At 41.9% G+C, this 14,524-nt stretch overlaps 1 protein-coding gene across 3 annotated transcripts in view; it reads right to left on the bottom strand.

The window, feature by feature from the left end:
* The window catches only part of LOC106595682 (rho guanine nucleotide exchange factor 7), a 72,725-nt gene extending 59,144 nt beyond the window's left edge, over positions 1-13,581 (bottom strand). Inside the window, exons 1-4 of one of the 3 annotated variants that reach the window (XM_045707580.1) lie at positions 13,015-13,581; positions 6,168-6,251; positions 479-563; positions 231-358 (exon numbers count right to left, since the gene is read on the bottom strand). In XM_045707580.1, coding sequence (XP_045563536.1) covers positions 231-358; positions 479-563; positions 6,168-6,251; positions 13,015-13,179 — 462 coding nt within the window. In that variant the 5' untranslated portion in view covers positions 13,180-13,581. The remainder of the gene's footprint in view (positions 1-230; positions 359-478; positions 564-6,167; positions 6,252-13,014) is intronic. The other 2 variants (XM_045707576.1, XM_045707577.1) reach the window with 2 other exon arrangements.
* Positions 13,582-14,524: the final 943 nt, after the last annotated feature.

Here is a 14,524-nt window from a genome sequence, read left to right on the forward strand (position 1 = left end):
AGATACATACCTTTTAGAAGTTGGACACTAAGGCTGGGGTGTGGTGTGTGTGTGTGTGTGTGTGTGTGTGTGTGGGTGGGTGTGGGTGGGTGGGTGTGTGTGGTTGTGGGTGTGTGGGTGGGTGTGGGTGTGTGGGTGTGTGTGTGTGGGTGGGTGTGGGTGTGTGTGTGTGTGTGTGTGTGTGTGTGTGTGTGTGTGTGTGTGTGTGTGTGTGTGGGTGTGTGTCTCACCGGGCTGCGGTTCTGAAGCAGCTTGGAGGATCGGCCCAATGATGACTGGGAGGCCAGAGACTCAAACGACTTGATCCGATGGTCCGAAGAGTGACGGGCACACACACTGTCACTGCCCACTCCAATGTCTAGGGATAACCAATAGAGCAGTTACACACACACACACACACACACACACACACACACACACACACACACACACACACACACACACACACACACACACACACACACACACACACACTAACCTGCAGTCACTTTGTTCAGAGCCACCAGACTGCTGAGTATCTTGGAGAAGTTCAGTCCTAGGACCAGATCACTGGGCTCAAACGGCTGGGGGACAAGAGAAAGACAGGTCAGTGTGTATGTGTGTGTGTGTGTGTGTGTGTGTGTGTGTGTGTGTGTGTGTGTGTGTGTGTGTGTGTGTGTGTGTGTGTGTGTGTGTGTGTGTGTGTGTGTGTGTGTGTGTGTGTGTGTGTGTGTGTGTGTGTGTGTGTGTGTGTGTGTGTGTGTGTGTGTGTGTGTGTGTGTGTGTGTGTGTGTGTGTGTGTGTGAGACATGGTGTTAGAGCCAAAGCTAAAATACGTGGAGACATGCCATTTCCCCAAATACTGGAGCTGGGTCACACTGCCTGCCAAGCCCATCACTATCACAGCAGTTAGGACAATAACCCAGCAGCATACAGACAGCTCTCTTCACAAACAACTGTCAACTACTGTCAATGGTACTGTGTACTGTGGAAAGTGGCAGGCGAGCACAAGAAGAGGTAGTTGACGAGTTGAGTAGATCGATTGGAGTTACTGGGCCTGTGGAGTGAATGTGATTACTGTAGTTTTATATTCTCCCTGTTAATGTACATCATGCTCTCCCTTTCCCTCCCTCCATCCATCTCTCACATCCTCCATCTCTACCACCCTCACTCCCTCCATTTCTACCCCCCTCCCTCTCCCATCCTCCCTCCAGCTCCATCTCTCCATCTTGCTCCATCTCTCCCAGCCTCCCTCCATCTTCCTCCCCCCCATCCATCTCCATCTCTCGCAGCCTCCCTCCATCTCTCCCATCCATCTCCCTCCCATCCTCCCTCCATCTCTCCCAGCCTCCCTCCATCTTCCTCCCCCCCATCCATCTCCATCTCTCGCAGCCTCCCTCCATCTCTCCCATCCATCTCCCTCCCATCCTCCCTCCATCTCTCCCAGCCTCCCTCCATCTCCCTCCCTCCATCTCCCTCCCATCCATCTCCCTCCCTCTCTCCCATCCTCCCTCCATCTCTCCCAGCCTCCCTCCATCTCTCCCAGCCTCCCTCAATCTCCCTCCCTCCCACCCATCCATCTCTCCCATCCTCCCTCCCTCCATCTCTCCCAGCCTCCCTCCATCTCCCTTCCTCCCTCCATCTCTCCCAGCCTCCCTCCATCTCCCTCCCTCCCATCCTCCCTCCCTCCCTCCCTCCCTCCCATCCTCCCTCCCTCTGTCTCTATCTCATACACACATTCAATGGTTTAGGAGGTCAAATAATACATGCAGAAAAAAGTGAAAGTGACATCACATAAAAAGTGTCATCACAATGTGATCTATGCTCCAAAGCGGTTCATGAAACAGCATGTTGACCGTTGGGGTTTAATAAGAACTGAAAGCTTAACTTCTCTAGGAAAGGGGGGCAGTATTGAGTAGCTTGGATGAAAAACATGCCCAAAGTCAAATGCCTGCTACTCAGGCTAGAATATGCATATTATTAGTAGATTTGGATAGAAAACACTCTGAAGTTTCTAAAAGTGTTTGAATGATGTCTGTGAGTATAACAGAACTCATATGGCACGCAAAAACCTGAGAAAAATCCAACCAGGAAGTAGGAAATCTGGGGTTTGTAGTTCTTCAAGTGATTGCCTCTCCAGTATACAGTGTCTGTGGGGTCATATTGCACTTTCTAAGGCTTCCACTAGATGTCAACAGTCTTTAGAACCTTGTTTCAGGCTTCTACTGTGAATGGGAAGAGAATAAGAGCTGATTCAGTCATGTGTCTGGAAAATTGGCATGAGGTCAAATATGCGCACGGCCGTGAGAGCGAGCTGCCTTTCCTTTCAATTCTAAAGACAATGGAATTGTCCGGTTGGAATATTATTGCAGATTTATGATAAAAATGTCCTAAAGATTGATTCTATACATCGTTTGACATGTTTCTACGAACTGTAATGGAACTATTTTTACTTTTCGTCTGGACTAAACTCACGCGCTTAGTGAATTTGGAGTGCTGGACTAAACACGCCAACAAAATTGAGGTATTTGGACATAAAGATGAACTTTATCGAACAAAACAAACATTTATTGTGGAACTGAGATTCCTGGGAGTGCATTCTGATGAATATCATCAAAGGTAAGTGAATATTTATAATGTTATTTCTGACTTCTGTTGACTCCAAAATGGCGGGTATCTGTATGGCTTGTTTTGATGTCTGAGCTCTGTACTCAGATTATTGCAAAGTTTGCTTTCGCCGTAAAGCTTTTTTGAAATCTGACACAGCGGTTGCATTAAGGAGAAGTTTGTCTATAATTCTGTGCATAACACTTGTATCTTTTATCAAAGTTTATGATGAGTATTTCTGTAAATTGATGTGCTCATTCACCAGAAGTTTTGTCTAGGTGCTGTCCTAACAAAATCTAATGCTATGCTTTCGCCGTAAAGCCTTTTTGAAATCGGACAATGTGGTTGGATTAACGAGAAGATTATCTTTAAAATGGTGTATAATACTTGTATGTGTGAGAAATTTGAATTATGAGATTTTTGTTGTTTTGAATTTGGCGCTCTGCTATTTCACTGGCTGTTGGCGAGGTGGGACGCTACCGTCCCATATGTCCTAGAGAGGTTTTAAGGACTAGATTCTCCGTGGCCCTTCCTTCCTGCCTTACGGAAGGCAATCCCAGACCTGGCATGGTAGATGAAGGCAGGGAACCACTACAAGGCATTCACTTATCCAGAATATCACATCAGATCAGTGACCACTCCAAGGGAGAGAGAACGTTCCAGTTCAAAATCCAGTATTCTATCTGTATCGATGACTAAAGGGGGCGTGGGAACTCTTAGGGTCACTTCCTGAGGTCAACGGGTCAGGGGTCAGCTAACAGCTGCACAGAGTGTGTGTGACATGGTTCCAACTAGTCTGACTGACCTCAAAATGAGCTGTCCCGAGGAAACAACATTAACACGCACACACACATGTACAAACACAGTACCCACACACACATGTACAAACACAGTACCCACACACACATGTACAAACACAGTACCCACACACACATGTACAAACACAGTACCTACACACACATGTACAAACACAGTACCCACACACACATGTACAAACACAGTACCCACACACACATGTACAAACACAGTACCCACACACACCAAGTAATATACAATCATCTGCCAAACACACTCATCGGAAGCTGGTCAGGAGACTCAGGACTTGAGCTGGCAAACCCACGTGTGTGTGTGTGTATATATACACCTGCAAAGTGTACTCTCCGTCAAACACACACACACACACACACACACACACACACACACACACACACACACACACACACACACACACACACACACACACACACACACACACACACACACACACACACACACACACACACACACAAAGCCCCAATCTGCTGCCCCATGCAGCTACCTGTGCTGTAAACCTTCAGTGATTTGGGATGTGGAGGTCCATAATGTCTGGCCATGTCTTACACATACTCTGTTATAATCCTGCTCTCCGATGTTACACAAACACTCTCCTCTCCACTCATCTCCTACTCCCCTCCTCTCCTGCCCTCTCCTCCTCCCCTCATCTCCTACTCTCCTCCCCTCTCATCTCCTCCTCTCCACCCCTCCCCTCCCCTCTCATCTCCTCTCCTCGCTTAAGCAGCTTATAGGGAAACATGGTTACAGTATGAGGGCTGCTGTGAGGAGTTCCATTTCTACTTGTCTGAGTGCTTCCCTGTCTGAAGGAGGGGACAAGTGCACACCTGGGAGGCTCATCACAGAAACATCCCAGGGCTCAGAGGAGTGAGACAAGCAGTCCAGATTGGAATCAGTCCAACCTCAAACGTGCTTGTTTACGTACTAGACCAGTGTTTCTCAAACCTGGTCCCGGGGACCCAAAAGGTTGCACATTGACTTTTAGCCCTAGCTCTCAGACACCTGATTCAATTAAGAAAATCATCAAGCCTTTGATTATTGGAATCAGGTGTGTTAGTCCTGGGGGAAAAACCAAACTGTATCAGGACCAGGATTGAGAAACGCTTAGCATCTCTATTCCAGTGTTATTCTGTCTCAATGTATGCAGTCATAATGCGTCAGTGATAAGCTAATTCAAATGATGACTTTTTAAATCAATAAAACCTATTCCAAAAGGAGTGCCTTGGTCTTTAGGCGAGGGATGGATGTGCTGGTAAATTCAAGATACAAGCCATCCCATAGCCATTCGTTTGCACTGATGATCATTACAAAACTGTTATCTGTGGAGAGAAGGCTTTGTATTGACATTCAACACCAAGCACAAGTAAGCCATTAACAAAATGATATTACCCCCCTTTATTCCACAGTGCCCTCTCTCTCTCTCTCTCTCTCTCTCTCTCTCTCTCTCTCTCTCTCTCTCTCTCTCTCTCTCTCTCTCTCTCTCTCTCTCTCTCTCTCTCTCTCTCTCTCTCTCTCTCTCTCTCTCTCATTCTTCCCTCTCCTCCTGCAGTCTTACTGGGGAAAGTCAATAGTGAAGATGAACACTGAGCTGTTTTGTCCAGACTGGGGGGTTCAATGACTCCTCTATGCACTGACACAGTACCAAACTCTCTCTGTGTGTGTGTGTGTGTGTGTGTGTGTGTGTGTGTGTGTGTGTGTGTGTGTGTGTGTGTGTGTGTGTGTGTGTGTGTGTGTGTGTGTGTGTGTGTGTGTGTGTGTGTGTGTCCTCAGCTCACTCTAGATAAGCTTTAAGCTCCTGAGTGGAGCAGCAGTCTAAGACACTGCATCTCATTGCTAGAGGCGTCACTACAGACCCTGGTTCGGTCCCGAGCTGTATCACAACCGGCCGTGATCAGGAGTCCTATAGGGCAGTGCATAATTGGCCCAGCGTCGTCCGGGTTAGGGGAGGGTTTGGCCGGGGTAGGCCGTCATTGTAATTAAGAATTTGTTCTTAACCAGGTTAACTGACTTGCCTAGTTAAATAAAAAAGAATTGTCCTCAAACCACAGATTTAGAATCAGATCGTTCAACCCTAATCATTATTGTCAAAGTGTCTGTGATATAATTGTGGACACTGACAGCATCGGGTGCTGACGTACGAAACAAATAGCAAAACATCCCAATCACAACTCATGAGGGAGACTGAAGACTTCCTACATGGGACAATACATAGTGAGTTTGAAGACCACACATTCTGACAACAACTAGAAGAATCCTCGGGATGGAGTCATTGACCAAACATAATTCTCGCTTGCGGGTATCTGGATTCCTAGCTCGAGTTTCAAAATCAAGAATGGGGGACAAAAGAGCAACGCCACGCAATATTGGGACAGGGAGGAAAGACGACTTACATAATGTCAAGGCATCAGTCTGATAGCCCGATTATCAAAATGTATTCCATAACTAAACTATCTGTGCTTGAAGCCTACTTACAAGAATGTTACATTGACTGTTACTGTTTTAAACGATGGCGTCAGAGAAATGCTAAATGATTGTTACATTGTTAAGATCGAGGATGGGTCATTTCAGTGCAGGCGACAGACAGGGCAGCTTCACACCCGGCGGTGGCTGATTGTTCTGGGCTCGCAGTCCAGCCTCCCCCCACATGGTCTTTGTCTCACATTGGATATGAAATAACATTTAACGTCATTTCTGTCGCATATCTTTCGTATTAATGTAGTGTTAGTGGGGTTATTTTACGGAGAACTTACCTCGACGCGAAACGAAGTGCAGCCTTTGAGAAACTCCTTTATGTTGCTCAAACGGTCGCCGTCGTTCTTCGGTTCTTGGTAGATCTGGGAGAACAGAGATGCACATGAGAAACACGAATTTCGATAGAAGTTTTTTTATTCTTCTATTTGAAGCTCTAGAGTCTTATGCGCTTTTTGATTTGGATGAGAAGCCCATATTCCCTCTTCTTGGCTTGCTTCTACAATAGGCCAGCTACAAAATAGAAATCCTCTAGCAGGGAAGAAGGCATTGGATTGAGAGAAATGACGTTGGCGAATGGGAGCTCAGTGAGCTTTCAACAACACACAGCATGAGAGAGGATGACGCTGGCGACTCCTCTGTCAACATACAGGCGGGATGGATAAAATGTCTCTCCCACCAACAACAAAACAGCCTATAAAAGAACGGGTGGGAAATAAATAGGTGAAACTAACCACACTGCCAATGTGAATGGATGTAATACAGCCTTTTAATATTGAATTAGATCTGACGTCACACTTTATCTCCCAGTCTATAACCATATGGCCACATGAACTGCCATGAGATATAATCCCAAACAAAATATAGCACTGCTGAAAGATTGGAAGTATAGATCTAATACCAGAGTAATAACCTAGGCCTGTAACAGTCTAGTCCATGCAGTTACAGAATATAATAGTATACAAATTAATAGAATATAACAGAACAGAATATAATAGAATATAACCAAACAGAACAGAATAGAATATAACCAAACAGAATAGAATAGAATATAACCAAACAGAATAGAATATAACCAAACAGAACAGAATAGAATATAACCAAACAGAATAGAATAGAATATAACCAAACAGAATAGAATATAACCAAACAGAATAGAATAGAATATAACCAAACAGAATAGAATAGAATATAACCAAATAGAACAGAATAGAATATAACCAAACAGAACAGAATAGAATATAACAGAACAGAATAGAATATGACCAAACAGAATAGAATAGAATATAACCAAATAAAACAGAATAGAATATAACCAAACAGAACAGAATAGAATATAACAGAACAGAATAGAATATAACCAAACAGAATAGAATAGAATATAACCAAACAGAATAGAATAGAATATAACCAAATAAAACAGAATAGAATATAACCAAATAGAACAGAATAGAATATAACCAAACAGAATAGAATAGAATATAACCAAATAAAACAGAATAGAATATAACCAAATAGAACAGAATAGAATATAACCAAATAGAACAGAATAGAATATAACCAAACAGAACAGAATAGAATATAACAGAACAGAATAGAATATGACCAAACAGAATAGAATAGAATATAACCAAACAGAACAGAATAGAATATGACCAAACAGAATAGAATAGAATATAACCAAACGGAATAGAATAGAATATAACCAAACAGAATAGAATAGAATATAACCAAACAGAACAGAATAGAATATAACCAAACAGAATAGAATAGAATATAACCAAACAGAACAGAATAGAATATAACCAAACAGAATAGAATATAACCAAACAGAATAGAATAGAATAGAACTAAACAGAATAGAATAGAATATAACCAAACAGAACAGAATAGAATATAACCAAACAGAACAGAATAGAATATAACCAACGGAACAGAATAGAATATAACCAAACAGAATAGAATATAACCAAACAGAACAGAATAGAATATAACCAAACAGAATTGAATAGAATATAACCAAACAGAATAGAATATAACCAAACAGAACAGAATAGAATATAACCAAACAGAATAGAATAGAATATAACCAAACAGAATAGAATAGAATATGACCAAACAGAATAGAATAGAATATAACCAAACAGAACAGAATAGAATATAACCAAACAGAATAGAATAGAATATAACCAAACAGAATAGAATAGAATATGACCAAACAGAATAGAATAGAATATGACCAAACAGAATAGAATAGAATATAACCAAACAGAATAGAATATAACCAAACAGAATAGAATAGAATATAACCAAACAGAATATAATAGAATATAACCAAACAGAACAGAATAGAATATAACCAAACAGAACAGAATAGAATATAACCAAACAGAATAGAATATAACCAAACAGAACAGAATAGAATATAACCAAACAGAATTGAATATAACCAAACAGAACAGAATAGAATATGACCAAACAGAATAGAATAGAATATAACCAAACAGAATAGAATAGAATATAACCAAACAGAACAGAATAGAATATAACCAAACAGAACAGAATATAATATAACCAAACAGAATAGAATAGAATATAACCAAACAGAATTGAATAGAATATAACCAAACAGAACAGAATAGAATATAACCAAACAGAACAGAATAGAATATAACCAAACGGAACAGAATAGAATATAACCAAACAGAATAGAATAGAATATAACCAAACAGAATAGAATATAACCAAACAGAATAGAATAGAATATAACCAAACAGAACAGAATAGAATATAACCAAACAGAACAGAATAGAATATAACCAAACAGAATAGAATATAACCAAACAGAATAGAATAGAATATAACCAAACAGAACAGAATAGAATATAACCAAACAGAATTGAATAGAATATAACCAAACAGAACAGAATAGAATATAACCAAACAGAATAGAATATAATATAACCAAACAGAACAGAATAGAATAGAACTAAACAGAATTGAATATAATATAACCAAACAGAACAGAATAGAATATAACCAAACAGAATAGAATATAACCAAACAGAATAGAATAGAATATAACCAAACAGAACAGAATAGAATATAACCAAACAGAATAGAATATAACCAAACAGAATAGAATAGAATATAACCAAACAGAACAGAATAGAATATAACCAAACAGAATAGAATATAATATAACCAAACAGAACAGAATAGAATATAACCAAACAGAATTGAATAGAATATAACCAAACAGAACAGAATAGAATATAACCAAACAGAATAGAATAGAATATAACCAAACAGAATAGAATATAACCAAACAGAATTGAATAGAATATAACCAAACAGAATTGAATAGAATATAACCAACGGAACAGAATAGAATATAACCAAACAGAATAGAATAGAATATAACCAACGGAACAGAATAGAATATAACCAAACAGAATAGAATAGAATATAACCAAACAGAACAGAATAGAATATAACCAAACAGAATAGAATAGAATATAACCAAACAGAACAGAATAGAAAATAATAGAATATAGTAAGTACATTTTGTCCTAGAGGGTGGACTTAATAATAATAATAATAATAATAACACATGGGACTTATATAGCTCTTTTCAAGGACCCAAAGTTGCTTTACAATTATAGAAATTAAAAAGAAAAACAACAAAACAGGAGTCAAAACAAAACATCAGACTAAACAAGACATGAATAAAGAGAGGGGTGGGATCAACAAAGGGAAAGAGTGTGAGGTATCAGTGTATGGGGAGGGGAGGATTGGGATTTGGATATGAACCCGGTTTAGTGTAAGAGGTAGGGTAAGAGGTAGGGTAAGGTTTATGGTAAGGGGTAGGGTAAGAGGTAGGGTAAGGTTTAGGGTAAGAGGTAGGGTAAGAGGTAGGATAAGGTTTAGGGTAAGAGGTAGGGTAAGAGGTAGGATAAGGTTTAGGGTAAGAGGTAGGGTAGGGTTTAGGGTAAGAGGAAGGGTAGGAGGTAGGGTAAGGTTTAGGGTAAGAGGTAGGGTAAGAGTTAGGGTAAGGTTTAGGGTAAGAGGTAGGGTAAGGTTTATGGTAAGAGGTAGGGTAAGGTTTAGGGTAAGAGGTAGGGGAAGGTTTAGGGTAAGAGGTAGGGTAAGGTTTAGGGTAAGAGGTAGGGTAAGGTTTAGGGTAAGAGGTAGGGTAAGAGGTAGGGTAAGGTTTAGTGTAAGAGGTAGGGTAAGGTTTAGTGTAAGAGGTAGGGTAAGGTTTAGGGTAAGAGGTAGGGTAAGGTTTAGTGTAAGAGGTAGGGTAAGGTTTAGGGTAAGAGGTAGGGTAAGAGGTAGGATAAGGTTTAGGGTAAGAGGTAGGGTAAGAGGTAGGATAAGGTTTAGGGTAAGAGGTAGGGTAGGGTTTAGGGTAAGAGGTAGGGTAAGGTTTAGGGTAAGAGGTAGGGTAAGAGTTAGGGTAAGGTTTAGGGTAAGAGGTAGGGTAAGGTTTATGGTAAGAGGTAGGGTAAGAGGTAGGGTAAGAGGTAGGGTAAGGTTTAGTGTAAGAGGTAGGGTAAGGTTTAGTGTAAGAGGTAGGGTAAGGTTTAGGCTAAGAGGTAGGATAAGGTTTAGGGTAAGAGGTAGGGTAAGAGGTAGGATAAGGTTTAGGGTAAGAGGTAGGGTAGAGGGTAGGGTAAGGTTTAGGGTAAGAGGTAGGGTAAGAGTTAGGGTAAGGTTTAGGGTAAGAGGTAGGGTAAGGTTTATGGTAAGAGGTAGGGTAAGGTTTAGGGTAAGAGGTAGGGTAAGGTTTAGGGTAAGAGGTAGGGTAAGGTTTAGGGTAAGAGGTAGGGTAAGAGGTAGGGTAAGGTTTAGGGTAAGAGGTAGGGTAAGAGGTAGGGTAAGGTTTAGGGTAAGAGGTAGGGTAAGGTTTAGTGTAAGAGGTAGGGTAAGAGGTAGGGTAAGGTTTAGGGTAAGAGGTAGGGTAGGAGGTAGGACAAGGTTTAGGCTAAGAGGTAGGGTAGGAGGTAGGATAAGGTTTAGGGTAAGAGGTAGGGTAAGGTTTAGGGTAAGAGGTAGGGTAAGAGATAGGGTAAGGTTTAGGGTAAGAGGTAGGGTAAGAGGTAGGGTAAGGTTTAGGGTAAGAGTTAGGGTAAGGTTTAGGGTAAGAGGTAGGGTAAGAGGTAGGGTAAGGTTTATGGTAAGAGGTAGGGTAAGAGGTAGGGTAAGGTTTAGGGTAAGAGGTAGGGTAAGGTTTCGTGTAAGGGTAAGAGGTAGGGTAAGAGTTAGGGTAAGGTTTAGTATAAGAGGTAGGGTAAGGGTTAGTGTAAGAGGTAGGGTAAGGTTTAGGGTAAGAGGTAGGGTAAGAGTTAGGGTAAGGTTTAGTGTAAGAGGTAGGGTAGGGTTTAGGGTAAGAGGTAGGGTAAGAGGTAGGGTAAGGTTTAGGGTAAGAGGTAGGATAAGGTTTAGGGTAAGAGGTAGGGTAGGGTTTAGGGTAAGAGGTAGAGTAGAGGGTAGGGTAAGGTTTAGGGTAAGAGGTAGGGTAAGAGTTAGGGTAAGGTTTAGGGTAAGAGGTAGGGTAAGGTTTATGGTAAGAGGTAGGGTAAGAGGTAGGGTAAGGTTTAGGGTAAGAGGTAGGGTAAGAGGTAGGGTAAGGTTTAGGGTAAGGTATAGGGTAAGAGGTAGGGTAAGAGGTAGGGTAAGGTTTAGGGTAAGAGGTAGGGTAAGGTTTAGGGTAAGAGGTAGGGTAAGAGGTAGGGTAAGAGGTAGGGTAAGGTTTAGTGTAAGAGGTAGGGTAGGAGGTAGGGTAAGGTTTAGGGTAAGAGGTAGGGTAAGAGGTAGGGTAAGGTTTAGGGTAAGAGGTAGGATAAGGTTTAGGGTAAGAGGTAGGGTAAGGTTTAGGGTAAGAGGTAGGGTAAGGTTTAGTGTAAGAGGTAGGGTAAGGTTTAGGGTAAGAGGTAGGGTAAGGTTTAGGGTAAGAGGTAGGGTAAGGTTTAGGGTAAGAGGTAGGGTAAGAGGTAGGGTAAGGTTTAGTGTAAGAGGTAGGGTAGGGTTTAGGGTAAGAGGTAGGGTAAGGTTTAGGTGCTACTTTCACTCTCACTATTTGATATTTTAAAAACAGAAGACTGCACATCACTCTTTACCCTCCTTTTGTACCTGTGACCAATATCTCATCATCAGGTGGCCATCAGGGGCAGATAATAACCAATAATCTATCTATCGGACCATAAGAGCAGAATCAATGGTTGGGCTGAACCCTGTTAGATTAGGCTATAGGTGAAGTTCTCCTTTAAGGTGATATAGGTGTCTCTCTCTCCCAGATGTGGCCACTGTCCAGACAGCACTAGGCTAGTCTGTTTGTTGTCAGAGAGCCATTTGGTTGCCAAGGGAACGCCCAACCTGTCCAATCCTTCTAAAAAGCTACACAAGGCTGTACTGAGTGGAGGTTTTGGTGTTGACAGACATACATTACAAATACCGCACTGTTGCTTTAAGTGTGGAGAGGGTCCCTGTCTGTGCGCTTTTGCTTTCAATGGAGGCCGCTCTTGTGGTTTCTGTCTACCCTCATCTCCAGCTGTTGATCCGGGTCATATGTGTCACTGTCAAACATACATATAACTAATGACTAGGCCATAGGCTAGAGGCCTTTAGATCATGTACATTAACGTAATGCCGCGTAATACGCTTTGGATTCCAATCTCACAACGCATCTGTAGCCTGTCTGTGTGCTTTTCTGGTGTCTGTCCACCCCCCTAAAAAATCCATAGGCTACACCACTCCCAAACCATAGAGCTCGTGAAAAATAATAGTCCGTTTGTCAAAAGAAAAACGTTTGTCCTAAGAATCTACAAAGGGTACTGATCATTTGCGCACAGAATAGATCGTGACGAGCATCGGCCACAGCGAACGGTTTGCTCTGTCTGTCTGTATGTATGTCCTATAACCTATCACACACGTAAGAATACTGACATATGTGCCACCATTTGGTACTGTTTTTAGGGACAATAACCCACGTTCTCGTGACCTACAAAATAATCTCTTCATGGACCAGTTGGCAAAGAAAAGCGAGGTGACGAACCGCGTCATGTCACGTTCACGGCGGCATAGACGCGCCGAGGAGGGGAAGACAAACGGCAGTTCTGCTCTTACTTTGCCAGTGGAGCCCGGGCTCAGTCTCTCCAGCAGTCTGCACAAGACAACCCCATCTTTGAGGGAGGTCTGGAGAAATGCCTCGGGATCCGAAATGTTCTTTTTCGGCGATTCCAGCACCCCAAGTGTGATCAGCCAAGTGACCGTCTGCTCTGCCGAATTCATGGCCTCAGTCGCGGTGAAAAATAGAACGAAGCGGTGTGTTTCTGCTTGCGTATTTCAATATCTACCCCTGCTACACAATCATCCCGGGTATTAAAACAAAAACATTATCCTTTCATACATGCAAGCTTTGAGGGGGGACGGCCACAACGAAAGATCTCTCCTTCCTTTCCCTTCTCCTCTATCGGGTGGATGCAGGTGACTCTGGGCTTGTGGAAATCCAGCGGGTCTGGTTTCCTCTCTTCTGTGTTTGGTCTTTTTTTTGTTCTCCAACCTGGCAAGCTGTCAGATGCAGTTCGCTGTGATGCGTTCGAGCAGCAGACTGCATGCATAGTCCTACATGCGCATCGCTGCCGCCAGCACAGCCACTCATCCGGCAGCGAATGACATCACATTAAGGACACAAGCAGTACGTCAGTTCTGTGACATGAGTACCTCTGCATGGCTTTGCATAGCCCCAGCATAATCCCTTTATCACAGTGTAGCTGTAACAATTTTGCTTCCGTCCCTCCCCTTGCCCCAACCTGGGCTTGAACCAGGGAGGACCCTCTGAATACATCAACAACTGACACCCATGAAGCATCGTTACCGGGAATAGTTAGACTGGACCCATATCCACATGGAATTAGGCAGCATTGGCCATTTGACAATAAATAAAAACAAATCCCCATGAAGACCATTAACATGCCCATTTTACCTGTCTACTAAACTAAAGTCATTTACCTGTCTACTAAACTAAAGCCATTTACCTGTCTACTAAACTAAAGCCATTTACCTGTCTACTAAACTAAAGCCATTTACCTGTCTACTAAACTAAAGCCATTTACCTGTCTACTAAACTAAAGCCATTTTACCTGTCTTCTAAACTAAAGCCATTTACCTGTCTACTAAACTAAAGCCATTTTACCTGTCTACTAAACTAAAGCCATTTACCTGTCTACTAAACTAAAGCCATTTACCTGTCTACTAAACTAAAGACATTTACCTGTCTACTAAACTAAAGCCATTTTACCTGTCTACTAAACTAAAGCCATTTACCTGTCTACTAAACTAAAGCCATTTTACCTGTCTACTAAACTAAAGCCATTTTACCTGTCTACTAAACTAAAGCCATTTTACCTGTCTACTAAACTAAAGCCATTTTACCTGTCTACTAAACTAAAGCCATTTACCTGTCTACTAAACTAAAGCCATTTACCTGTCTACTAAACTAAAGCCATTTAGCTGTCTACTAAAGCCATTTTACCTGTCTACTAAACTAAAGCCATTTACCTGTCTACTAAACTAAAGCCATTTTACCTGTCTACTAAACTAAAGCCATTTTACCTGTCTACTAAACTAAAGCCAT

Source organism: Salmo salar, chromosome ssa25, assembly GCF_905237065.1.
Source record: "Salmo salar chromosome ssa25, Ssal_v3.1, whole genome shotgun sequence".
Taxonomy (NCBI): Eukaryota; Metazoa; Chordata; class Actinopteri; order Salmoniformes; family Salmonidae; genus Salmo; species Salmo salar.